Source organism: Neurospora tetraspora, assembly GCF_033439725.1.
Source record: "Neurospora tetraspora strain CBS 560.94 chromosome Unknown B0H65scaffold_8, whole genome shotgun sequence".
Taxonomy (NCBI): domain Eukaryota; kingdom Fungi; phylum Ascomycota; class Sordariomycetes; order Sordariales; family Sordariaceae; genus Neurospora; species Neurospora tetraspora.
Genome location: NW_026944390.1, coordinates 2,782,584 through 2,807,768, shown reverse-complemented (window position 1 = coordinate 2,807,768; position 25,185 = coordinate 2,782,584). Strand labels below are relative to the sequence as shown.

At 52.8% G+C, this 25,185-nt stretch overlaps 10 protein-coding genes across 10 annotated transcripts; 4 read left to right on the top strand and 6 right to left on the bottom strand.

The window, feature by feature from the left end:
* Positions 1-255: 255 nt before the first annotated feature.
* B0H65DRAFT_553008 (adaptin N terminal region-domain-containing protein) lies at positions 256-2,829 on the bottom strand (the record flags this gene model as incomplete). Its single annotated transcript, XM_062829934.1, has 4 exons — positions 256-1,801; positions 1,851-2,215; positions 2,269-2,529; positions 2,785-2,829. The coding sequence occupies 4 exons, from the start codon at positions 2,827-2,829 to the stop codon at positions 256-258; spliced, it is 2,217 nt and encodes a 738-aa protein (XP_062678002.1).
* Positions 2,830-3,504: 675 nt separating this feature from the next.
* On the top strand, positions 3,505-4,581 carry B0H65DRAFT_326188 (uncharacterized protein). Its single transcript, XM_062823472.1, has 2 exons — positions 3,505-3,905; positions 3,967-4,581. The coding sequence occupies exons 1-2, from the start codon at positions 3,765-3,767 to the stop codon at positions 4,321-4,323; spliced, it is 498 nt and encodes a 165-aa protein (XP_062678001.1). The 5' UTR covers positions 3,505-3,764; the 3' UTR covers positions 4,324-4,581.
* Positions 4,582-6,283: 1,702 nt separating this feature from the next.
* On the top strand, positions 6,284-8,012 carry B0H65DRAFT_479372 (marvel domain-containing protein). The gene is made up of 3 exons (XM_062827527.1): positions 6,284-6,678; positions 7,003-7,224; positions 7,469-8,012. The coding sequence occupies exons 1-3, from the start codon at positions 6,640-6,642 to the stop codon at positions 7,775-7,777; spliced, it is 570 nt and encodes a 189-aa protein (XP_062678000.1). The 5' UTR covers positions 6,284-6,639; the 3' UTR covers positions 7,778-8,012.
* Positions 8,013-8,679: 667 nt separating this feature from the next.
* B0H65DRAFT_326181 (uncharacterized protein) lies at positions 8,680-9,905 on the bottom strand. The gene is made up of 3 exons (XM_062823471.1): positions 9,850-9,905; positions 8,796-9,732; positions 8,680-8,744 (listed from the first exon to the last, which is right to left on the bottom strand). Exon 2 carries the CDS (start codon positions 9,685-9,687, stop codon positions 8,857-8,859), a length of 831 nt encoding a protein of 276 aa, XP_062677999.1. The 5' UTR covers positions 9,688-9,732; positions 9,850-9,905; the 3' UTR covers positions 8,680-8,744; positions 8,796-8,856.
* Positions 9,906-10,819: 914 nt separating this feature from the next.
* B0H65DRAFT_326121 (uncharacterized protein) lies at positions 10,820-11,869 on the bottom strand. The gene is made up of 2 exons (XM_062823470.1): positions 11,691-11,869; positions 10,820-11,617 (listed from the first exon to the last, which is right to left on the bottom strand). The coding sequence occupies exon 2, from the start codon at positions 11,582-11,584 to the stop codon at positions 10,985-10,987; it is 600 nt and encodes a 199-aa protein (XP_062677998.1). The 5' UTR covers positions 11,585-11,617; positions 11,691-11,869; the 3' UTR covers positions 10,820-10,984.
* Positions 11,870-13,279: 1,410 nt separating this feature from the next.
* Positions 13,280-14,842, top strand: B0H65DRAFT_326057 (ubiquitin-related domain-containing protein). Its single transcript, XM_062823469.1, has 2 exons — positions 13,280-14,119; positions 14,437-14,842. The coding sequence occupies exons 1-2, from the start codon at positions 13,525-13,527 to the stop codon at positions 14,595-14,597; spliced, it is 756 nt and encodes a 251-aa protein (XP_062677997.1). The 5' UTR covers positions 13,280-13,524; the 3' UTR covers positions 14,598-14,842.
* Positions 14,843-15,610: 768 nt separating this feature from the next.
* Positions 15,611-16,866, bottom strand: B0H65DRAFT_479359 (proteasome maturation factor UMP1-domain-containing protein). The gene is made up of 2 exons (XM_062827526.1): positions 16,584-16,866; positions 15,611-16,428 (listed from the first exon to the last, which is right to left on the bottom strand). The coding sequence occupies exons 1-2, from the start codon at positions 16,584-16,586 to the stop codon at positions 15,931-15,933; spliced, it is 501 nt and encodes a 166-aa protein (XP_062677996.1). The 5' UTR covers positions 16,587-16,866; the 3' UTR covers positions 15,611-15,930.
* Positions 16,867-17,068: 202 nt separating this feature from the next.
* B0H65DRAFT_533520 (P-loop containing nucleoside triphosphate hydrolase protein) lies at positions 17,069-19,266 on the top strand (the record flags this gene model as incomplete). Its single annotated transcript, XM_062828982.1, has 1 exon — positions 17,069-19,266. The coding sequence occupies exon 1, from the start codon at positions 17,212-17,214 to the stop codon at positions 19,264-19,266; it is 2,055 nt and encodes a 684-aa protein (XP_062677995.1). The 5' UTR covers positions 17,069-17,211.
* A 338-nt stretch (positions 19,267-19,604) lies between these two features.
* Positions 19,605-22,454, bottom strand: B0H65DRAFT_479354 (FAD/NAD(P)-binding domain-containing protein). The gene is made up of 3 exons (XM_062827525.1): positions 20,691-22,454; positions 20,023-20,633; positions 19,605-19,947 (listed from the first exon to the last, which is right to left on the bottom strand). Exons 1-3 carry the CDS (start codon positions 22,091-22,093, stop codon positions 19,931-19,933), a joined length of 2,031 nt encoding a protein of 676 aa, XP_062677994.1. The 5' UTR covers positions 22,094-22,454; the 3' UTR covers positions 19,605-19,930.
* Positions 22,455-22,811: 357 nt separating this feature from the next.
* On the bottom strand, positions 22,812-24,600 carry B0H65DRAFT_434136 (uridine kinase family-domain-containing protein; the record flags this gene model as incomplete). The annotated part of the gene is made up of 7 exons (XM_062825114.1): positions 22,812-23,527; positions 23,590-23,659; positions 23,725-23,810; positions 23,864-23,906; positions 23,961-24,105; positions 24,177-24,226; positions 24,289-24,600. 7 exons carry the CDS (start codon positions 24,598-24,600, stop codon positions 22,812-22,814), a joined length of 1,422 nt encoding a protein of 473 aa, XP_062677993.1.
* Between the last annotated feature and the right edge of the window lie 585 nt (positions 24,601-25,185).

Genomic DNA, 25,185 nt, shown 5'->3' with positions numbered 1-25,185 from the left:
GATATTACTGTTATTCACATTATCTACAACCTAAACCTAAATATGGATATCTTTTCCCACCACCAACCACCCTACCATTCTACCACCCAACAACTCTCCCTTGACACACTTAACACCCTTTACAACTCCCTACCTATTACATTACTACCTCATACAGTACACCTCTTCCCCCTCTTCCCCCCTCTTCTCACTCTTCCACCCCTTTCAACTCCCGCCTATCTCATCTCTCCTCCACCTCACACTAAGTCTAGGTACTCACAGCAACAAATCCCCCTGAGCCCCATTCATCCCCCCCATCCCCGGCTGATACGCCGAGCTCTGACTAACCACATACCCCTGCCCATACCCGTGTCCCGCATCCCCCCCGAAACTGTCGCCAGGCTGCTGTATCTGCATCTGCCTCATCTGCTGCGCAAAATACGCATCCGCGTCGTTGACCGCTGCTTGCTGGCTAGCTTGCTGCGTGAAGTAAGCGTCTGCGTCGTGGACTGCTTGGGCTAGGTTCCCTCCTCCTTGACTCTGAGTGTTAGAAGAAGGAGGGGCAGGTCGGGACCCAGGGACGCGCGGGTCGAAATCGGAGGGTTGGTGACCTTGTCCGAATTGGGAGAGGGATTTGGGGTTGGGGAGTTGGGCTGCTGCGTATTCGGGGTAGTCGGGGCGTTGGAGGCAAGGTGAGTCTTGGAGTTTGCGGGGGCGGGCGTTGCGGAAGACGGTTTGCACCGGTTTGAGGTAGACTGTTGCTAGGGTGCCGACGTTGAGACACATCTCTTCGAGGGTGACGGGGTCGAGACGCTCGGATTCGGCGGTGATGGCGGGTTTCTCGCCCATGACGATGCGCTTGGCTGATTCCATGTCTGTCGAGAGGAGGCGCCAGTACATGTACGCTCTATCGCGGAGGTCAGGATTGTCGGTTTCTTCGGTGGCCCATTTGAGCACGCGGGGGACGAGGTCCTGGCCCTTGGTGGGACGTTGGATGAAGAGCTTGACGGTTGCTGTGAGCAGGGCGAGCTGGACTTCGACGGGCTCTTCAGCGAAGGAATACAAAAAGTCTTCGAGGAGGGCGTCCGAGTTCTCGATGCGCGAGGCGTATTGGCCGATGACCCATACCATGGCTGCTTTGGCTTCTGGTTCGTCGAGGGAGTCCAGGTGCTCGCAGAGGGTGCCGATGATAGACTCGTACTGGTTAGGATACTTGCGGAAGATGTTGCGGATTACTACCGTCGCTTCTTGCACGATGTAGGTGACCTTAGTCGACACCAGTTCGAGCAGCAGGTTGATGCACCGCTTGGCCGCTGGCTCAATCTTAATGGCCAGCTTGCCGATGGCGCGGACAGCCTTGCGGACGAAGTGAACGTCGATTTCCGTGGCGTACTCGCGGAGTTCCGTCAAGACTTCGTCGATGTTCTTCTCGTTGGCGAGCATGAAGATGAGCTCGAGTTTGGTCACCTTGACGTAGATGGGATCGTTGTACTTGCAAAAGAAGACGCGGATGTCGTTGCGGAGGACTTCGGGGCGGCGTTGGAGGATGAGGAGGGCGTTGCGCAGGGCAAGGTATTGAACTTCGGGGCCCTTGGCGAGGAGGGTGACCAGTGGTGGGGAGAGCTTCCGGCAGAGGGCGGAGATTTGCTTTTGGTCGGAGATGTAGTTCATGAGGTAGAGGATTACGCGGATACAGGTGAGGACTACCGAGGAGTTGGAGTGTGAGAGGCGTGGGGCAATGCGCTCGGCGAGGAGAAGGGCTTCGCCGGATTCTTGGGGGACGTAGGACATGAGGGCTTCGAGGATGTAGGTTTGGCCCCACCTAGTGGTTGTTAGCAGACAATATTTGGGTTGGAAGGGGGATAACCTACTCAGAGCAGTCGGCCAGAATGGCAACCATCTTGGAGGCATTGCTGTAGTCGATAGTGAGTTTGATAGCATCACTTCTCTCCCAGATATCCATCAAGCTCGCCAGAGCGCTGGCCACCACTGTCGGATTGTCATCCCTCAGAAGGTTGTTGAGTCTGTCGATAAGGTCTGAGGCCTCAACCATGTGTCTATCATGATCGTAGAGCTTGGCCACGCAGAAAGCGGCCGTCTTGCGAACGTAGGGGTCGATATCGCGGAGAAGGTGCTTGACTAGTGGTACGGTAGCCTCGACAAACTCTCGCACGTGGATATAAGACATGGTGCGTAGGGCGAGGGCGCGAACAAGGGGGTTTGGGTCTTCCATGTCCTGGTTATTGTTAGTGACTATATGGCAGAACAAGGGCAGATGTGGTGACTTACATGTTCGAGGACCGGAATTGCTTTTACCGCAATGTCTGGCCTCATCCTCGCATAGTTGACCAAGTACAAGAAACACATCTTCTTGATTTCCAGGGACTGAATGGCCATGCAGGCAACAATATCCGGGAACAAGCCAACCATGTCATTGTTGCTCATGGTCATGTTGGCGACAATCTTCTTGAGGGCAATCTTCTTTTGGGTAAAGTTCTTGTCCTTCTTGCTGCCGCTGTTCAGCTCGAGGCGTAGCTCAGCTACTTTGCCCTGTCGAGTTTGAGGTAAGCTGATGTTCGGTGGGGATAGGGTATGCGACAAACATGGTTGCGGTGTTCATGAGGTCAGGGGTAGCTCATGTGCTTCTTGCCATCAAGGTTCGCGATGTCAAAGAGAAACAAACAAGCAAGGGAGGAGATACAGGAGCTGAGCTGGTTTGGATGGGAGGGGTGGTAGACAAAGCAACGGCATATCCCGAAGGTAAAAGGGAAGCCCCGTCTAACAAACATAGTATTTTCATCTTACCCTCGCGAACAGCTTGGAGTCTCCTCCTCCTTGTTGGGTCGACATGTTGGCTGCTTGCAGTGTGTATCGTCCACCTCCTCAACTACTATCCCTATTTTGGTCGAGTCGAACCCGGTGATGCGATTGCGATGCGACGAAAAGGCTCGATATGGATAAAATGGACGAATGGCAAACGAGCTCGGCGCAGGCGCAAGGCGTGGTGGTGTGGTAGACAAGAAAAGCCCCTCTTGCTGGAACACAATGGTAGGTATGTTTGCGATATCGCGAGTCGAGACCAGCCAACCGATGTACAGCAGATGACACCCTCTCTCTTGTCCTCCTCTTCGTTTCAGCCTCGAAGTCGCGTCAAGTAATCCGATGTCCGCCGCGGAGGTCCGGAGTGTCAAAGTCGAGTCGAGGTAGTCGTCGATAATGGATCGCGATGCTCGTCGTCGTCGGTATGCTCGGTGTAGGTCTTGTCCGGGGCAAACTACCCTCCACTTGCTGTACGTAGTTGAATCGGATGAAACAGCCTCCTAGTCGCAAAACTCCAAGCCAAATAAAAAGATGATGTTTAGTTCAAATTGCGGACTCGCCGGGGGTGTTCGATGGAAATAATGTTCGCTTCTGTTCACCGGTTCCCGTCCTGGGGCGTCCCCTGAACCGTCGATTCGTTAATTACGGCACCTCCTGGTCAGCGATCGCGAACCCTGCGACTTGCACTGAACGCCCACTGGACCACGCCTTCTGCCAGTGAACGGCTGGCACGCTTCAGTGGAGCTCCGTAGCATCATCAACAGCGCACGGTCCCCACCACTCAGCGTCCAGGGTGGGGAAGCGGCTCAAATAGTGGGGCGCTCTTTCAGGGACAGCTACAGAAGCACGGACTCCATCACGTACACGTTGTGTCTCCTCCCGGCGTCATCGCATTGCATCTGATCCGGCTTCTACCTCCATCACCAACTCTACCGACATCTTTAAGCGCATCCATAACGCCCGCCATGACAGACCTAAAACCCGTTGCCGACCCCTCCCCGAGATGGGTAACCGACCTTACCAACCCACCGCCTCACAAGTCCAAGCCGGCCAGCATCCCCGATCCCCCAGGGTACTCGTCGCAAGCCGTGTCCGGCCCTTCCAAGGTACGATAACCCCCGAGTACAACCATCACCTTGTACAGAGCTAACACAATTGCACCAACAGAAGAAGGATGCCTCCCGCCCTCCCCCGCGCGAACCCCCTTCCCCCGAACAGATGGATCAGCTCAAGCTCAAAAAGGCCTGGGAAGTCGCCCTCGCGCCCGCCAAGAACCTGCCCATGACGCTCATCATGATGTACATGTCCGGCAACTCGCTCCAGATCTTCAGTATCATGATGGTGTTTATGGCGTTCAAGAACCCCATCATGGGTCTGTTGAGCACCAACCAGGCTTTCGAGAGATTCGAGACGGATAGCAACAGGGGGTCTATCTTGCAGGTGAAGGCGGCGTATGTGCTTATGCAGGTGTTGGCGTTGGCGGTGGGAGTTTGGAAGATCAATAGTATGGGACTACTACCGTGAGTTATCCTGGGGAGAATGTGAAGGGAAGGACTGTGGAATGAATGCTAACGTGGTGATACAGGACAACGAGATCCGACTGGCTTGCTTGGGAAGTGCGCAGAGAACCGCTGGAACATGCTATTCCAGCATTGTCGTTATAGGTACCTCGAGGTTAGACGACAATGTTTGAGGGTGGGACTACGTCTCAACCTCGCTGTTACTATACACACCCGAAATATGCATATCACAGCGATTGGTGCGGTTCAAGAACGAAAACAATGATGATACATTATGCGACCCTGTTTCTGTCTTAACGGAGAAAATAACCTTGAACTCGGAAGAACTGGCCGTATGAAGAGACAAAGTAACGGTACCAACACATCGACACACCGATAGCCCCGAGATGGTACCCGACGAGGACCCCCAGGCGGAATCACCCGAAAGACGAACCCCGGAAAGAGAAGGAGGGGCAAAGACTGCTGGACTTTATACGGTACGCCTGGCATTTCCTGCTCAGTGACCCCGTACGACACCAGGATGGGGAAGGACCTCACTCGACAAGGTCCCCTGGAGATGTGTACGATGGGCAAGGGAAGACGGGAGACCGCTTGGAACCCGGGTTAAGGTTCTGACAGCTTCGCAGCACCTCGGAGTACAAGCCTGGCAGTTTGGCTAGCTCGGTACAGTCAGTCTCTCTGAGCAATACCCTCTTGGAGCAAGAATCTCTCTTGTAACCGCTTGCTATAGCGTCCACATGGGTAGGGAATAAGCTGTTCACAGACACAAGACGGTCTGAAAATGCAACATCCGTCTAAGAGCAACTCCTCGAGACCTCTGGCGGGGATCATTTGCGGGCTCACTTACACGTGGAATCTGATGTACATGCGAAAGTCTTCGTTTTGAAGCCATTGAATACATATCAAGCTCAGAACCTTTCCGTAAAGTTTGCACCTACACGGAAGAGTCATAGTTTCGGGGAGACGGCCCCGAATGATATCTGGATCCTTGGCACCTGGACTTTATCTTCCCCAAACCAGCCAATCTAACCAATCACACACAAGCTGTCAAGCTCAGGGGTAACATGAACAAGTCAACAACAGCCCTCGCTAGTACTACCTCGCTACACTTCATACTTTGCACTAACAACACTAACTCTAGGCAACAGCGAGCTACCAGTGACACTCAGGCGGTTCGTGAGATTGGGGTTGCATTGAACCTTGGGACCAGTTAGGCTTTGCCCCTTGAGGTTCAAGTTCTGTTTGTTATTTCCCAAATGAGTACCACCATTTGCGATTTGCCAGCAAAAGTCCTTTGTTGTTCCAGGGCTTTATTTTTGGATTCGGGATGTGGCTGGGAGCTAGGAGCTGGGAGGGGATATGTTACGATATGACGGCATTTCTCTCAGCCTGTCTTTACACTACTGTACTGTGATGCCTGTCAGTGCTTGTCTGTTAGACTTAATGTACGGTTCTTGTGGGGTTTTGTTCTGGCTGTGTCTTTGGTTCTGGCTGACTTTCTGCCCTGCCTCTCCTGCCAAATGCGAGCTCGCATTTATTTTGTTCGCAAACTCTGATTGAATAGTCACAAAAGGCTATGTAACTGTGTGGATATAGGGCGGGCGGGGAAGTGAAGATCACTACTACTGTATGAACGGAGCCACGGAGCTCAGCCTTCTGAGTTGTTACCGAACGAACAACGGAAGATGTGAATACAGACAGACTATTGACGGCAGTCAAAACCCGGTAAAGAGGTATAGCAATATTGACTCGGCTGTGTGAGGACTGGACTGGGGGTAGGGACAAGAGGATGTCATTATCTTTGGAGTCACAATGTACACACGACGATATCTTTCCACTTTTAAGTTCGCAAAGACAAAAAAAAAAAAAAAAAAAAAAAAAAAAAAAAAAAAAGGTTTCAGGAACTAGGAGTACAGACAAAAAGACCATAAGGATCGTTTAGGCAACATCCGATCCGCGATTCGCGAATTTCGGGAGAGGAGGGTGACAATGGTCACCAACATGCATATCACTGGCCATCACTGGCAGACTTAGACCACATTATGGGCGAACCATGGGTGGGCGAGTAGTCTACTGCCTAGACTACCTAGTCTCGATTTTAGTTTAGTTTGTTACCATGATATCCGATGCCATGGGGGTGGTGTGAGGTAGCCTCGGCCGTTTGATACCACCTCGCCATGTCATGAGGTGAGAGGAGTTTAGATACAAAAGTTGGTGGTCTCGCTCGCTTTTCAAGTGCCGGAAAGATTTCCTTTTGGTTTTGAACTTTCCCATCATCAAGAATTTAGTTGTTGAAGTGAAACAGAAAAAACAAGACAAGATGCTCGCCGGTTTGTGTCTCGGCCTTCGTGGCCTTCAGGTATGTTTACTTCCTCCTACCACCGACACTCATATCATAAAATCACTTCATGTTGTATCACTCACACCCTTCACGTACTTCCTATAACCCGTTACCCCTACCTACCTCTAACTCTCCTACCTATTTTCCCAATATCACAATTACAACCCACCCCATTTGTTTACAATTCCTTCCATCTCCGTGATTTCGGACACCACATCTCCTTTCCCTGTGCCAACCCATCTCATCTTCCATTCAACCCCCCCTGTCTTCACCTTCATCCCCAAGATCACTTCCCAGCTACCTTACCTACCTCTACTAACACCCCCTTCCTCTCCTCATCAGATCGTCTTCGGCGCCGTAATCATCGGTCTCTCCGCCTCCTTCATCACAGCCCAAAAAGTCGGTTCCGCAGCCACCACAACGCAATACTCCGTTTTCACGGGCGCCTACGGCATTCTCGAAGGCTTTCTAGGCATCGCCGCCCTGTTTCTCAGTTTCATCCCAGACATCGTGGTACTAGGCGCCGATGCCATCGGTGCTTTGGTGTTGTTAGCTGGTGGTATTGTACGTCTTTTTCTTTCATTTGTATTTTGTCCTCCTTCAGTGCCTCTTGTCCCTCACATTTCCCCTTTCCTCCTGCCTTCAGTGCTTCCAGTCCCTCCATTTCCCCTTTCATCCTCCTTCAGTGCCTCCCGTCCCTCACACTTCCCCTTTCATCCTCCTCCAACCCCCTTTCATCCATCCTCCAACCTGTCTCTCTGTACGACATCACAACATCCACTGACACAAAACACCAAAACACACACAGGCCTGGGCAATCGGCACCCGCGGTGTCTCCTGCACCGACCCCACCAAGGTTATGAAGATCCTCGACAACAACCTCTTGAACCAGGGCAAGCGCAAGTACAAGGGCGACTGGTACTACGGCATTTTGTACGGGGACCCGAACGAGAAGACGGCTTGGAGCAGGCTGCAGTCGAGCTGCAAGAAGGGACTGGCGGACGAGATCTTCCAGTTCTTGGCTTTTGCGGTTTTGGTGGTGTTGGTGGTGGTGGGGTGGATCAGGTGGAGGAAGGGGAAGGGGGGTGGAGGTATGGGGTCGAGGACGTATGTTTAAAGACGGGAGGCCTGAGGGGTAGTGTTGAGGATTTGGAAAGAGGGAACGGAGGTGTCATAAAAGGGTGAAGAGAAAAGAGGAAGAGGTGGATGAGGAAGAGGTAATGATAATGGGATTATTGATGAAAAACAAAAGGGACATGGGTAATGAAGTGGGAGGAGACTCAAGGATAATGTAATGACTGAAGTTGAGATACCCGTATATTATGATAAAGAAAATATGAAGCATTTCAATACGTCCCCGTTCAAGAACTTTGAAGACTTGAAGGTGATATCGGCTGACAGGTGCGAAGTGGTCCTAAAAATAAACCGAACACGGACAGTCCAATACGGCTCGCTTTGGCTAGGAAAGGCCATTACAAAACTGTGATAGGGATCACAATAATTTGGAAGCACATCGGCCAGAGTCACCTAGGGATTCTCCCATTCAGGAACTGCCCGGAAGTTAGTTTCAAAGGTATATCAAAGACGCTTGGATGCGTGATAACAGTATACCCAAGGTGTAATGTACTGACCGTAACGTGTTCGGTTTATTCTTACCACCATTCGTAGGTGGAAAGTCTCATGAGACATTGGACAGAATGGAAATCATATCGTCGAGTTACTGCTTTTACTCGACATATCAGGGCTTATTGTACATGCAGTACCCTTTTATCCACTCATCATCAGCCTGCCCAAGGACCTCCGAGATCATTTGTCTACGGCATCTCATGCGTACCATCTTGCAGAGAAACCATAAGTCATTACCGATTATACTCTGATGCATCCACATCATAACAGTCATGAAAATCTTTTGGAAAATTGAAGCAGGAGTGAAAGAAGAGAAAAACTATCCGACCATGTCACTAACATGGCTTCCAAATGGAATCATAGCAGTCATGCCAACCAGATCACCAAACCCCATACGGCAATACCAACACCCGCGGAGTGAGCCAAGATTGATCATAAGATATGGAATATGTCATAATCTAGGACACCGGTCAGCTCATGCTTCTAGGACCGTAAAGAAGAGATCTTACCCTTGTCATACTATCCATGGCTTCCCTAAAGGAATGTCCAAGAGGCAGGAAAGACGCAACTCTATGCCAACAGAGCCATCAGGAAACCGAAGAGACCGAGTAGACTGCTGGCCTTCATGCCGGCAGCTCCAGCAGTGACGGTGGCAGACGCATAAGGGCTGCCGTAGCCGGTAGTGGTAACCCCGATCGAGGCAGGAGTGCTGGAGGAAAGATAGGTGTAAGATGACAAGAAGCTGGTGGCAGGTCCAACGGTGGTCGTGTTGGTGTACGTGGTTCTGGCCACAGTTGTAGCCGTGGAGTTGTAGCTCGGCAGGGGGAAGCCACTGCTGGGGATGGTGACGCTGATGGTCTCGGAAGCAGTAGCCCAGATGGTGGAAGTGAGGGTACCGCTCTTGACGGTGACGGTAACGTGAGAGGTGATCAAGTCAGTGGTAGTGTTGGCAATAACAGTCGAAGCCGGGACGACAATAGTGACGTCGGTGGTTGTGGAAGCTTCGCTGGTGGAGGTCTCACTGCTGGACGTGTCGACGGTGGAGGTCTCGGTGGCGTAAGCCACGCTAGTAGACGTCTCGGTGGTGGTACTCTCAGGACTGGCAACGGATGAGTACGTGCCTTCAACGGGGGAACCAGTCTCGGTCTCGACAGGGCTGAGAGTAGTCTCATAGGTGATGGTCTCGCAGGAGGTGCTCGTCACCTCGGCGGCAGTCAACTGGACGGTCTGGGTAGTGGTACCGTAGACGGTAGTGGTGAGAGACACGGTGGTCCAGATTCCATCATCGCGCTCACGGAGAGCGTTGACTTGCTTCTCAGCGCAGGCACCTCCGTCAATGAGGGCGACGACAACTCCAGCAAAAGCAGCCGCGGCCGCAGCGGTGGACTTCTTGAAGAACATGTTGGCTGTTGATACCAAAAGGTTGTAGAGTCAAGAAAATGTTCTCTAATGCTGGTGAAACGAGTGTCAGCTTGGAGTGCCGTAAGAAGAGAAGGTAGAAAGAAGGAAAGTGAGGTGAGAGGCGTAGTCTCAGAAGGGAAGAAAAGAAGGACTTGACGCGACCATATGGAATCGTGGACCCATGACGGAACAGGAAATTGCAAAGTGAAATTCAGGAACACGGCAACGGGTGGCAGCATGGCAGGGAACAGCCGGAGTGCTACAGCATCGCTCCCTTGGACGTGCTGGTACACGTCTAATATCAAAGGACTGCTCTGTGTCACTGCGGTGTTTGGGTGGTCCGGTGGGGGGTTTGTTTGCATGGTGAAACGACAAGGTGAGGGGAGCTTGATGTCGCCGCCAAGATTGACGAGAATTTGGGTATTGAAGGGTACTCGTCAGGGGGGGAAGCGAGCTGGAGAAAAAACAATAATAGCAACTTACAGGGAAGCTGTACTCCAAAGTAGACTGCGCCAGTAAGAATGCTCGTGACGGTTTTGGAGGATTCGAGGTGTTTGGGTTTTGGATTTGGTTTCGGAATTTTTGCGTGTTTGTGGAGGGGCGGGAAGAAGGGCAAGGTCGAGGAAGGTCGAGGGCGGGAAGGAAAAGTCGAAGCAGAAATTTCGAAGGGAACCTTGAGGACTGGGCTGCACCTCAACCTGGAGTGGTGGGAGTTTTCAAGTTGAAAAGGAAGGAGCGCTCGAAGGTCCAGGTCGCTCCAGGCTTGTTTGTATGACTGGAACGGCAGGTACGACAAGATATACGCCATTCAACATCGCCTGCCGCAACCTCGACCTTGACCTGAGTTAGCACATGGTGATAACCTGTTCACAACTAGTGGCTCTGTGCAATCTTTCATCGGATGTCTGGGAAGATTGAGATGTTGTCGGTCAAACTGGCGAACGATCTGGAGCACAAGAGTGGCCATGGTCACAATTCCCGACCTCGGTGGTGTGCAATCGTGGAATCCGATGGTGCACACGGAAGCTCGTGGACAATGGCCATCTTCGTGCCTTCCGTCTCAACGTCACTGGCATGATTTGTTCCCGGAATGACGCTTCATGAGCCGTCTGTTCACAACACGATATGACGTGACCTGGAGGGGTCGATTCTGCAGGAGACCAACTTTTGCAAGCAGGCATCAACCAGATGGAAGGTCGAAACACCAGCCTCCAAGCTCGAGTTTTCTAGCTCCTCATCAGTGTGACCTCAAGCCCACTCAACCTGAGGTACAGACACACTTTCGCGAGTGACTGTGTTACCGGTTCCTTGAAGCTCCCCTCTTGAGGCAGCTGGAAGATTCTGTGGCTTTGGAGGCCAGAACATAAAGACCGCCTGTGTGATAGTATTTCTCACAAGACAGAGGTGTGTCTATCCGCTGTTGGCATCGTATGCTAGAGGTAGTCGTCAGTCGGACATTGAAATCCCCATGGAGTAGGAGGCATGGTGATGTTTCAAGACAATACTGCCCAAACTCAGTCCAACAACAACCACGATGTTGGGTTAACCCCAGGAACGCGGTCGGGTTCCAAGACGCGTTTCGGAAGGGTTGTCCCCTGGTCTTATAAGTAAATTGCCGAGTGTCTTGAGCCCAAACTGTCGGTAGAAGAAGACTTCCTTCAAAGGTTTGAGAAAGAAATACATCGAGTTCGCGGCGAGTCAACCATATTTTTCCGACTTCCCTTACTTGGTCCTCAAGGGGCCATATATCAATCCATGCTTGTTCCCGCGACTGTCCGGTAACTGTGTCGTCCATGGTTCGTTGCTTCCCCATAAAATCGCAGTTCTGGTCATTTGAGAAAACGAACACAACAGGGACTGTCTTCCCTGGATCTCGATCATCACCGGAAGTTACCATTGAACATCGGTGTCAGAGAAGCAATGGGCTTGTCTTCGATTCCTCGAGTGCAGTTAGCTTTCCCAGCTTCCCGCATCCTGATAGCGAAAAACAGCCATAGACGTGCTTGATTGAATGATGAATGCTCAGAGCGATAGCCTCCAGGATGGAGTGATAAACACAGCTCAGAACGTCGGCTTGCGGTTTGGGAATGATGAATCATGGCCATGGCAGATTCCCAGTGTGGTTTGTGGGAGAGGAACTGTGACGGGCACTCGGTTGAAATTGAGATGGTGAGCCACTGCAGCAAGACAGTGCCGATATTCTGCCAGGCGTGACGATAACTTTGAAGAATGTTTGTTCTGGACATGCATCCATGAAACTCCGACGGGATTGAAATCGATTTGCCAACTGCGAACCACCATCCTCTCTTCTCTGCAACTTTGACGAGGGAGTGTCTTTCGTGAGAAGAAGGATGATCTCGTGATTTGTGAAGGATAAAAGTCGAGCTTGGCACGATGCATCATGAACTCCACAATCATAATAGTCTGTGCGGGGTCTGCCGATCAAGTGTGGACCTTGCAGTAGCATCATCAACCAATGAAGACTCTCGTTTCAGCTGCAATGGGTGCCGTTATATCCATCAAGGTTGTCCCCCATCGTCACAAAGGAAAAGAAAAACACCAGACCTTCCTAACCTCCAAAATCCCACGCCGCAGCGGATAGACCGGACGCTAGGTACGGACTCGGGCCGCATGATTTTATCATTTGCCATTCGGTTCTCGGATTCATTCCGATCTCGGGACTTTGATATTGGGTCTTGGATAGTCGTGAATTCGTTGACGTCTTGGAACCGAACGCATCAGCTCATTCAGAATCGGGGTAGACATAAGATAGGTAGCTTTCGCCTCAACCGTCCTGTTCTGGTTCATTACACCGGAAACACTCGGGTAGCGGGAGTGCCGTCCTTAATGCCCCGTTTTATACACTGCGGAAATAAACAAAAGAGAGACGTCGTCACCATCCCAGGATTGTTCATGATCCCGACATTACCTCTAACTATCTACATGCCCAAATCTCCAAAGCAACCTCACCGGTAATCGATATCCACCTCCACACTGCACTCCAGTCCACACTACACAAACCGAACCTCCCGCCCGCCCGCCCGCCCGCCCTCTTTCGACTCTCGTACCCGCTCGGACATCTCTCACCCGCACCGCATCCGCAGCCCGCACGCAGCCCGCACCAACACTTGGCCGCATCGCATTTGCATTCGCCCGGTCAAGTACTCTTTTGACTTGCATCTACATAGCTACGGGCATTAAGGGTCCAAACCACGGACGACCCATTACACCACACCAACCTTTTTGGTCTTGTAACGAACCCGGCCCATAGCCCGTTGATCCAACCACTCACGAAGCGGTCACCGCTCATCGCATTACCTAGTCGGTCCCCAAATCGCACGCCCATCGCTTTTTTACTTCTTCTTTCTCCAATCCATCTTTGCTTTTCCTTCTTCGATTCATTACACAGAGAGAAGAAACGAGCGACAAAGTGTCTGTCACCTCACAGTTCCACTCAATCTGGTGTGCACAATCAACCACCACCCACTTCAATCCAGCCATCACTTTCCACTCCACACAGGGAACTCGAAGACCTACGGAGTTACTTAGTTACCAAGGCAGCCGTTTCCGGACATCCAACAACCACAACAGTTCCCTTTGCCCTGACTTCCCGCAATACATCGCATTTGCAATTTACCCACAACAGTACATCTATCAGCACTAGCACAACGCTCCTTTGGACGGACCCGCGCCGACGCTGCATCGCAAGCAAGCCACCCTTCAGTTTAATTTCGATTGAGTTTCCGGAGAACACCTAGGGGGGTGCCAGCCGTCGTGCCGTCTCTCCTGCTCCAAACCACCTTTCGGTATACGATTGCATCGACATCGAACATCAATATGGCCGACGCAACCGATTCAAAACACCTCGGCAAACGCCCCGAGACCGACGATGCGCTTCAACAACACCAACATTCAGCGACAGGCGACGTAGCCCAGATGGAACATATCAACAACCAACCAGCCACCACCCAGTCCCAAACCCAGAACAACAAGGAAGGCGAACCATCAATACCCACAGCCACCGGCGCCATGCCCGTCTCATTACAAGATGTCAAGGACGAAACCGACCCAGCAGCTTCCTCCCCAGCATCTCAATCCCAACAACCCGATCCCGACTCGATATCCCAAGCATCCCAGTCTGCATCAGCACCCAGTACCGAAGCCCCAGTCTGCAACATCACCCTGCTCCTGCCGACGGGAGCCCGACACCCGTACAAGATCGATGAGAAGTACTTGTCCAAACGGGGCGTCGACATCCCCGAGACCGTGGCGGAGACGGGCCAGCCGGATCCATTTAGTATCTCGGTGTATAAGCTCAAGGAACTGATTCTGAGGGAGTGGAGGGAGGAGTGGGAGGGGAAGCCGGCGAGTCCGACGAGTATTCGGCTGATTCATTTTGGGAAGTTGTTGGATGATAAGGAGAGTTTGAAGAGTGAGTACTTTTTGTCCGATTTCCTTCTTTTGGCCCTTGGAGAAGAGGATTGTCGTGGTGGTGGTGATGGAGAGTGGATGTTGGAAGGTCGGGGGGGGGGAGAGAGAGGATGCGGAGGGCGGATGTTGTGAGGTGATAAGGGGGGGATGGGGAGATATGGGGAGAGGGGGTCAGCTGGGAAGGGGAAATATGGATAGAAAGTGATATTGGGGATGGATGATCGTTGAGAATGATGCCAAGATCGGGGAGATGATGATGATGATGGCTGGAGAGATGATGATTTCAAAGGACGAGTGCTAACAATACTCTAAAAACAGAATACAGATTCTCCCCCGACACCCCCAACGTCGTCCACATGTCAGTTCGACCAGCCGAGATGATGGAAGAAGACGGCGAAGGCGCAAAAGGCGGCAAGAGCGCAAGCGGGCGAGAAGGATCGAGGAGAGAAGGAGGAAGTGCGTGTTGTGTTATTCTATGAGCGATCATCATGCACACAGCACAGCACAACGTGCACTTCCATTACATACCCTCCGTCTCCTCGTTTTAACCCTAACCGCTTCGCTGCTTCGGAACACCTTTTTAAAAAATACCACCGGTAATGATATCGGATCGGAGTCCGAGTTGATACCGACCCAATACGGACAAAATCGGCCAGAACAGCAAGCAGCGAGCGGATCCAGCTTCAACTCGGTTAACAACAACGAGTCTTCGGTCCCTTTCTTCCCCTCCGTCACAAGCGACGGGCCTCTAGCTGGCTAATGCTGATTCCCGCTGGATCTGTATTCACTACCCACCCAGCCAGCGTATGTATGCACAGATGAGATGGGGACGAATCATCCCTCCCACATCCTGCACAGCGAAACCTTTGTTGTTTTTGCATTTCAGGAAAGAGGCCGGTCGGTGGCCGTTATTGTTTAAGGCTTAAGCTATTTTGGCCATTCCATTCCATTATTCCATCCATGTATTTATGTTGGAAGACTTGGCTCTATTTTCCGTTCTTGTCTGTCTTTCTCTTCTTCCCTCCTCTACTGGATATACCGTTGTTGTTGTTGTTCGTCGGACATGTTTTTCCTCCACTGTGCTTACGTACGGGCTGTACTGGGAAACTGAGTGGCGTCTTGTCTTTTTTTGCTTAAGTTGTATGCAACGCTCCTTTCGTGTTTTTGTTTACGTGTGTGGGGGGAGCAGTTATTGCCTGCCTATTACAGCGGGAGTTGCTGTTTGTTTGTTGCTTGGATAGCGTAGTGGTTGGTGGGAAGAGTTGGAGGTAGCTTATTTGGAAGAATGGGACTGACGGAGGGTGATGAATGGTCGCTGGTGTGAATACTTAGTCTACGGGGGGGTCCTCCCGAACCAGCGAGATGAGATGGATGAGGGAGCTCCCGCCTTGGGCAGAGCGTGTGGATACGATGATCCTCCGAGCGAGAAGATGAGTATGGTCATGTACATATTACGAGTTTACCAGGCGTTGGGAAATATTGAATCATGAGAATCTCCTTTTGACGTTCGCTCTATTGGTCCATGATGGACTGCTCCATGTGGCTACAAACCTGCCTGCAAACCTCTGCTTGGGATGTGCAACCGACAGAGCCAGTATCAATGTCCATCCATCTTTCATGAACCGATCGGCACCCATCGCCCAGAACCGTCCATGGCATAATAAACCTGCAAAACGTGGAACGTGTGGGGAGCTGATGTCTAATCGCAGTCGTATTCCGTTGTCGAGTTCTTGTGTGTTCCAGCTCTAGCATGCCGTGGCCATAACCCATTCAACCTATCCATCAACGTGCCTTGTTCAGCCCCAACCAAGCCTAAGCCGAAATCCTCAACTTCCTCTCCATCTCCTCCTGCACGCTCACCTCCGCCCTCCCCTCCTCGCCCGTAAACACATCCTCCCACGTGATATCCCCATCCCGTCCCATCAGAATCTCCTCATGCACATTTCCCATTCCACCGAGCGTTCCCACACTTCCGCCAAGAGCAAGCGGCTTCCACTCCCCATCCCGAACAATCTTCAACTCCATCTGTCTGCGGATAGGCTCCGCCATGCCAAAGGTGCGGCGAAGAGTCTCCATGCGCAAGGCTTCGCGCGTGGCTTCCCATTGCTTGAGGCGCGATTCGAGGGGGTGCGAGGAGATGGGGACTGCTGAGGCGGTGGAGGCGCCAGAAGAGGAGGAGACGGAGTCGAGCGGGTTCGGGGCGAGGCCGGAGCGGAGGGTGTCGTGGAGCCCCGGGGCGGAGGGGGCGGCGATGGAGCGCAGGTGGGTGAAGGTTGTGGTGTGGGAGTCGGCGGGGACGATGCGGAGGGACTGGTAACTGGGCGTTAGTATGACCGTTTAGAAGGGGTAGAGGGGGGAACGGTGGGCGTGGAAGCTGGGAATGGAACAGAAGGCACTCTTAGAAGAGGAGGCGACTGGTGATGTTGCGTTGATGGTGTGCTGTTGATGGAGGGGTGATAGCTTACCATCTTGACGGTTTGCTCTTAAGCTAGGCGGCGGTGTTGATTACGTATTGTTTGTTTAGGTTGGAGAGGATTAAACTTGTTTGGTTGTGCGACTGGGATGGTATCTCTAGCGCTGGATTTGCTATTGGGTATCGCAAGAAATGAAGTCGTGGTTCGTTGTTCGAGGTTGGTGTTGAGGCTGGAATGAGGAATGGAAGATGGAAGTGGAAGGCTGTCAACGTCAAGGCTCCAAGCAGCTTCCGCGTTCACCTGCCCGCTGTTGTCGCAGGCGGCGGCAGGGCTGTTGTCACTGGGCGGCGGCGGCAGGTGGGTGCAGCGGGCTGGGCGGTACGTACCCCAGACGCTAGCGGGGTGGGTGGGTGTCTCCGGGCTGCCAGGCTCCCCGGTGTCACTTGTCATTGTCATTACAGGGCAATACCGTATTAATAATGTAATTAACTCCGACGTCGCTTCTTATTCCCGACCTCTACGTATCAACATCTCCAACTACTCGTCCGCTAGTCAGATGGTCGGCTATGAAGTCCTGATGAGTAATGTCACAGTCACTCTTCACTTATATATTCCCGACTTCATCTGAGATGGTCACTTGAGATGTCCGGCACATCCAAGTTCTAAATCTCAACACAAAATGCGCTTCCCACCACCAGGGATCACCGTCCGTCCCCCCATAATACGCATCACCAACGGCACCTTCTACCGCCACCAACCCTCCTCCCATCCTTCTCACAGCCACCCCAACCCACCCCTCTTCAGCAACCTCACCCTCGACCTGCCCTCCCACCCCTCCTCCCCGCACAACTGGGCCATCCTCGGCCCCTCCCAATCCGGCAAGACCACGCTTCTCCAGCTCCTCCGCGGCCAATACCTCTGCTTCCCGCCCACCGCTCGCTCCTTTCCCTATCTTTCAACGGAAGACGTGCCCTCCCGCTTGCGAGGAAACCCAGCCAAGGCGATTCAGTATGTCGGGTTCGACGCCACCTCCACGTCCGGGGGCTTAGGGGCAGCGGCGTCGACGTACATCTCCGCTAGATATGAAAGTCACAGGGAACAGACGGATTTTTCGGTGAGGGATTGGTTGTTGGGGAACACGGAACTAAACCCGACTTCGATGCCGGGGGAGTATCGCGTTGATCCGGAGCTCTTTGAGCGGGTGGTGGTTGATCTCAGGTTGGATACCTTGCTGGATCTTCCCGTGTCTTTCCTTTCCAACGGGCAAGGCCGGAGGGCTCGGATTGCCAGGGCGTTGTTCACGGACCCGGAGGTGTTATTGCTAGATGAACCGTTCATGGGGCTAGATCCGGCTACGGTAGCGGGCTTGAGCCCCTTACTGGAAAGTCTAGCGGAGAAGAAGAGTCCGAGACTAGTACTGGCCGCGAGACCGCAGGACCCCTTACCGGAGTGGATCACGCACTTGGTGTATCTGCGGACAGACAGCCAGGTGGGCGCGATGGGCGAGAGGGGGACGGTGTTGGATGGGTTGAGGGCTTACGTGCGCGGGGTGTGGAAGGGCGGGTTATCTGAAGACGAGACGATGCCTGTTCATGCTCTTATCGACATCGGCCGTACCTTGACGAAGGATGGTATCAAGGGCGAGGGACTAGCCGAGGAACTTACCCACTCCCCGACTAACCAAGCACCCATCATCGACTCCCCTGTCCCCTCTCCCGAAAAAGAAGAAGAAAAAGAACCCCTAGTCCAAATGTCCGGCGTCACCGTCCGCTACGGCACCAAAACCGTTCTCGGCAACTGGCCTTTAGGTCTGCACTGGACCGTCCGCCGCGGTTCCCGCTGGGGCGTCTTCGGTCCCAATGGCTCCGGAAAAACCACCATCGTCTCTTTACTCTGCTCCGACCACCCACAGACTTACTCCCTCCCCATCAAACTCTTCGGGCGGTCCCGGCTGCCCGAGCCTGGCTCCGGCCAGAGGCCTCTAACCTTCTGGGACATCCAATCCCGCGTCGGCCATTCCTCGCCCGAAATCCATCAGTATATGCCTCGCCGGTTGACGGTCCGGTCTGTTCTCGAGTCCGCATGGGCCGACACTTTCTCTTCTGTCCCCAAACTCACGCCCGAGGCTACCGAAAAAGTGGACGCTACGCTGTCGTGGTTCGCGCACGAACTTAACCCTTCTTTCGCGAAACGTTCGCAGCATACACCCGTCGAACTTGCACAGGTGGAGGCCGATGAAGCAAGCCTAAAATGGGCAAAAGATTACCAATTCGGCGAGATACCCTTCTCCTCCCAACGCCTTCTCCTCTTTTTGAGAGCTATCGTCAAAAACCCCGACATCGTCGTTCTAGACGAGGCTTTCAGCGGGATGGACGACGCGGTGAGGGATAAATGTATGCTCTTTTTGATCCACGGCGAGAGCAAGACATTTGCGTCATCCACTGTTTCTACCCCTACTCCCTCTCCCTCTCCCAATGCCAAGGGTATTTCGGTAGCCCCTCTAGAGGTGGTAGACAGCGAGCAAGCTGTGCAAGGCAAGGTGAAGGTGCATGGATTGACGGATCAGCAAGCGTTGATTTGTATCAGCCATATCAAGGAGGAGGTTCCCGATTGCGTGAGGGAGTGGGTGTGTTTGCCCGAGGCGAGTAGTGGGGAGGAGGCGAGGTTTGGGAGGTTGGATGGCCCGTTGAGGGTTAGTAGTAGGCGGTGGGGGGAGGTTTGGGGGGTTAATTGATGGGAATTAAGTCTAGACCTGGGGATATGGTTGTCACAGGTAGAGATAGAGGAAACTATATACATTAGACTTCGCTCTCGAGGGCGGATGTGATTGTAACTTGGTTGTGTGTGGGCTTATTGTTGATAAGGGGTGATATGATAAGAGTTACGAAATAGAACTAGGGCGTATTTTCGCCAGGTATCCAGCTTGCTATTTCCAGGCACCACTGCATCACTCCTATCTAGAACTAGTCTGCTACCGCTTGGGAGACAGACATTGCTCCTGTTGAATGAAGATTCTGACCAGACAATCGACATATCAAACGACACGGCATTGAACATTAAGTTGCCATGAAACAACATAGCATTAAGGTTTATTTATAATCTAGTTTTAGTCTTTGGCTCTTGCTTTTAGTAAGATAACTGCTGCTGCCTCTCAACTCCACGTCTAGGAGAGTGCAAACGTAATGAATAGCAAAAAGGATCATGCATGACTTTGTAAAAGGTCGAGGTGAAGGTATAATGTAACAGAGAAACGACAACAGCCGCCAAGTAGCTCAAGTCAAGACGAAAAAAGGTAACTCGTCCGCTCGCTTTCCCGCTCAGCTCCCTCCCTGCCTGCCTTCTTATAATGTCGAAGACCGTTTTACGTCATCGAAAGAAAGGATCGGTAGTTAGTCGGTTTAGAAGCTCATCAAGTCTGCATTTCAAACCTCGTTAGCAACACGATTCACACTCATCATCACACACCTTTCTTTCCTCGGGTTGAACTTACCGCGTCCAAACAAGGCTCTCTTGGCCCAGTCCATTGCCATAAGTACTCTCGTCCTCAAACTCACACTCTGCGTAAAATAAATGCTCCTCCACGCATAAACCGCCCACAGCCCGCCGGAGAAATTCCACCCATCTCCCCAATCAAACACGGCCGAGTTCCCAATATACGCCAAACTGCCCAAATGCCTATACTCAAACGCCTTGTACACCGCCGCATCCAGGTCCCCCTCTGAGATCTCATTTGCCTTGAGCCCTGGCGCCGCGCGCGCAAGCTTGTTGAACTTGTGCGCTAGGTACTGTCCCTGTTGATGGGCGCGCTGCGCGGTGGCGGGGAGGGAGGTGAGTTTGTTATCTATTTGCTTCAGCAGCTCGCGCAGCTCGCCAAAGTCTAGAGTACCGTTTTGGTCCTTGTCGTATTCCTCGAAGAGCTTGTCGAGTCGCTTCAAGTGGGCGGCAGCTTGGGGGAACCGTTTCTTGACCTGCTGCGCGACGGTGCGCCAGTCGGAGAAGTGCAGCTCGAGCTTTTCGGGGTCCTGACCGTGCTTCCAGGCGAGGTTGCGGACAAAGGTGATGATGTGGTCGGCCACGTTATTCTGGACGGTGGCACAGTCGCTATATAAGAATTAGTAATAAACTTCTATTTATTGGACGATAGAAAAGAGCCCTTACCCGATGGCGTATACGTCGCTTAGGGGGGTGCCGTTGAGGCGGAGGTGCGTGTCGGTCTCGAGGGCGTGGTGGTTTGTTTGGGCGGGACCGAGTTGGCGGGAGATACGCTTGCAGAACTCGGCTTGCGCGACGCCCGTCGACCAGAGGCAGAAACCCATGGGGAGCTCCTTGGTCACGGTTGTCTTTCCATCAGGGCCCGTCTGCGTGAAGAGGATGGACTCGGGACGGACTTCGGCTACGCGCGAGTTGACTAGCACGTCGACTTGGTCGCGCGAGAAGCGGTCTTCGGCGTACTTGGATACGGCTTCATCGTAGGTGTTGAGGATGTGGTCGCGGGATTGGATGAGGTGGACGGAGATCTCGTTGCGGAGGAGACGAGGGAAGTGCAAAGTCAAGTCCTCGTTGAGAAGGTCGAAGAGCTCGGCGGCGAACTCGACACCGGTGGGACCGCCGCCGCAGACGACAAAGGACAACAAACGCTTGCGCTCCTCGTCGGAGGTGGTGGGTAGGCAGGAGAGTTCGAGGTTTTGGATGATCTTGTTGCGGATCTGGCGGGCGTCGTTGATGTCTTTGAGGAAGTGGCAGTTCTCAAGACCCTTGACACCGTGAGGGTTGGTAGTCGAGCCGACGGCAATGACGAGCTTGTCGTAGGGAACGTAGAAGCGCACTTCGTTGCCACGGGGGTCCTTTTGAGATACCTCGACCAGGCGGGAGGAGAAGTCAACGTCTTCGGCGGTGGCACGGACGTAGTGGCCCTTGACTCGGTTGATGATGTTGCGGATGGGCTCAACCAAGGACTTGAGCTCGAGTGTTCCCACGGTTGCGGAGGGCAGCATGGGCGTGAAGAGGAAGTAGTTGGCCGGGGAGATGACGGTGACATGGTAGTTATCTGGGTTGAGCTCCTTGAGGAGAGCAACACTGCCCCAGCCTCCACCCAGGATGACCAGCCTAGGCTTGTCCTTGTGTTTCTTCTTCTCTTCATCATCGTCGTCGTCGAGGAATATTTCGAGGATCGGTAGGTTCTTGGGGCCTCCTCGGCGAGGGTTTAGGGCGAGCTTGGAGATAGCAATATCGCCCTGGTTTGTCGCGTGGGAGCTGTAGGTCGAGGCATCGTAGAGGAAGAAGGCGACGAAGCCGAGGCCGACGAACGCGATGGAGCTTCCGAACCAAGCAGCGGTGCGGTACCCAAAGTTGAGGAGTGTCGACTGGGTTCGTGGTAGTGGTTTCCCCGATAATTGGCGAACTTGGTCAGGCCGGCGTAGTTCGAGGCTCTTTGTTTTGGGCTTCGCGGGGTGTTGTGGTGGTTTGGTGAACAACTGTCGCGTTCCTCGAGGAGCTGTAGGAATACCTCCTCGCAGACCTGAAAGCCCGGAAGCCCGCGCAACTCGATATGTGCGCAGCATTGTTTCGCAATGTCGACGTCGCCTGCGGTCTTGCTGTCCGTCGTCTTTTTACTTCTGCTGCTGCTTTGGTATGACGTCAATGCCCAATCTGCGATAACGCGCTTGGAGTGGATATCGCGATTGTTGGTGTTGGTGTTGCAGTCAGTGCAGTGTTAAATGTTAGTGCCGACAACAGAGAAGGAAGGCTTTGAGGAAGAAAAGTCGAGACAAGAAGAAGTGATTCTCATACAAGTCGGCCCGCTGACGTCTTCTGTTGTCGCACACTTTCCATTGCTGTCTTTGATCATGGTTGGCGGCTTGATTGTCCCTTTCGAGTACAGCGAGATGGCCTGTCACCCTGTCACTGCCCTCAGCTGAAAAGTGCACCCTGCATACGCCCCGCACTTGGGTGGATTCTCCCGAACGGTCCCCAACCTGCTTTCGAGTTCATCCAATGTCAGATGGGGTTAGGGTTGGATTAGTTAGAATATTCCAGATATCAATTAGGGGTGACCACCACAACACCTGGTCCGTCTCACCATCACGTACGTGTAAATCATCCGCATACTCGGCACGGTTGCCGGCTGGACATCCAAATTCAGACATCAACTCCTTCGAGTACATTGCTAGACTCCATTCCGTATACGCCAGGCCCATGCTACAACACCAACACCTAGTAAACCACACAAAAGAACTATGCAAACAACTTGACAAAATACTTCCAATCCAATGTCACCATCTAACAGCGGAAATACCTCTTCTCAACCCACCTCTCCTCAACATCCTGAATCACATTCCCCACCACCACCGTAACCTCCGGAAACACCGTCGTCAGCCGATGCAGTCCCAACCTCCCCGCGCTGTACGTCGCCAGCACAATCCGATCCATCTTGACCCCATGATCAACCAGGACCTGCACCGCCATAAGGGCCGATCCGCCACTGCTCATCTGCGCATCCAGCAACAACACCGCCTCGTGCTCCGCAATGTCCTTCGGCAGCGCCAGGTAATGCAATTCCGGCTCGCCGGTGCGCATGTTACTCTGGATCAGGACGCGGCCGGTCTTGCAGTCCGGTAGCACGCGCTTGAGACCGGCTTCCAAAGCGGCGCCGCCGCGCAGGACAACGACGGCTGAGACTTCGCCCCGCGGTTTGAGGCCGGCGTATTCCCTGTTCAAGGGAGTCGTGATGGTTGTGGATGCAAAGGGGATGTTATCCATGGCCTTTTCGATGAGCAGGGTGGTGAAGCGGTTGAAGTAGAAGATAAAGTCCTCCTTGGAGGTGTCGATGTCGTGGATGAGGGTGTTCATGCCGCGCAGCTGCGGGGTCTGGTCGAGGAAGACGACTTTGTTGGAGAGCGGCTGGTGGCGGGCTTGAGACTCGAGACGGGTCAGGGCGGCCCGGTGGCGTTTGGACTTTTCGACGAGTTTTTGTTGGATGAATTGGGTTACCATGGCTGTTGAAAATGTTAGGTTCGTGTTGTCAGGGAGATGGATGGGGTTTGAAAGGTAGACTTACTCATAGCCACGTGGTTTTCGACACCGCGGGGGACAATGATGTCGGCGACCTTTCGTTGGGGGTCGACGAACTGGCATGTGTTAGTGAGGTTCTTGGTAAAGGGGTAAAGGGGGATTACATGGGAGTCTCTCTCACCTTTTCAAAGTTGGGCTTGACATAGTTAAACCATTGCTTGATGATGCCGTCAACGTCGCGACCACGATCCTTCACATCACGCAAAACTGTGGTACTTGGTTAGAACATGAACGGCCACCAAGATCAACGGGAAACCCACTTCTTCGCGAGAGACAAGTGTCGGCATCAGCCTCACAGAAGATCTGACTTGAGGTTAGCATGTGTTGACTCCAACTGTCTTGCGTGGAGTTGCATACCTTCATATCCAGTAGTTCAAGAACTCTAGGATCATAGAGAGCAAAGATACCCTCGAGAATGAGGACGTGTGGCGAGTAAATGGCGGTAGTACGGTCGAGACGAGCATGTTTCTCAAACGAGTAAACAGGAATCTCTGCACGCTTGCTACACAGATAATGAATGAGCATCTCGTACGTCCACTTGCACCACCTTGATTCCTCAACTGTGAAACTTACCCAGCCTTGAGATCCTGCAACCGTTCTACCAGGACATCAAAGTCCAATGCCTAGACACACATGTCAACATCTGTTTCCCAACCTATGAGTTTTACACCAGACTTAAACCTACCTCGGGCGAATCAAAATCATACTCATTCCTAAACGCCCTCCTGCTCGCCTCCGGATCCAAGCTCTTGTAAAAAGAGTCGATGGACAAAATGACCACCCACGGCAGGTTCAACTTCTTAACAATGGCCTGAGACAGCGTCGACTTGCCAGACCCCGAACTACCAGCGATGCCGATGATGCTGACATCTGCCCAAGGTGGGGCGTAGTGAGCCCGCTTGGCAATGGTGCTGTCTGGGTTCTCGACAACGCGGACGTCGAGGCCCTTGATGCCGTCCGTTAGGGTGTCGACGAGGTCGCGGGTGTCGCCGCGCATGGTGAATATGATTGGTTAAAGATGTAGAGTAGGGATGCGACAGGCAGGTACGGGAGACGGGATACCCAAGATTCGGGAACGGGAGGACGGGTATGTTGTGTTTCCCTCAGGGGGGTTGGGTTGGTTGCAGATTGGCTGGTCGTTGCTCGATGCAGTACAGGAATATTGATGTTTCGGTGCGAGACGTAGGATGTATAGATTGTATAGATAAGGTAGGAGTGTAGCAACCGAATGTATAGGTTTTATATCTCTGTGTCCAAGGGGTTAGATCGATGTGTTGTGTTATCGTTTAGTGTCACCGCATCAACATTATTGGTTGCCTTTCGCTTGGGAGTTCAGGGTCCTTGAGAGAAAGAGTTCCACTCCGACTGATGCAAGGCGGAAAAGGAGGCGGTTGTTGATAAAGCGTACTAGCTAGTACACTCCAAAAGGGTAGAAGAATGATGATGACTGGGGGAGAAGTGACCGAGTCAAATGCAGACCTCGGACTGGAGGATAGCTGACGAAGGGGGCGTTTCTAAACCTTTTGAGAACAGGATGCAGTGCACACTCTAAGAGTCGAGTCCGGACGAAAACCAAACGCAG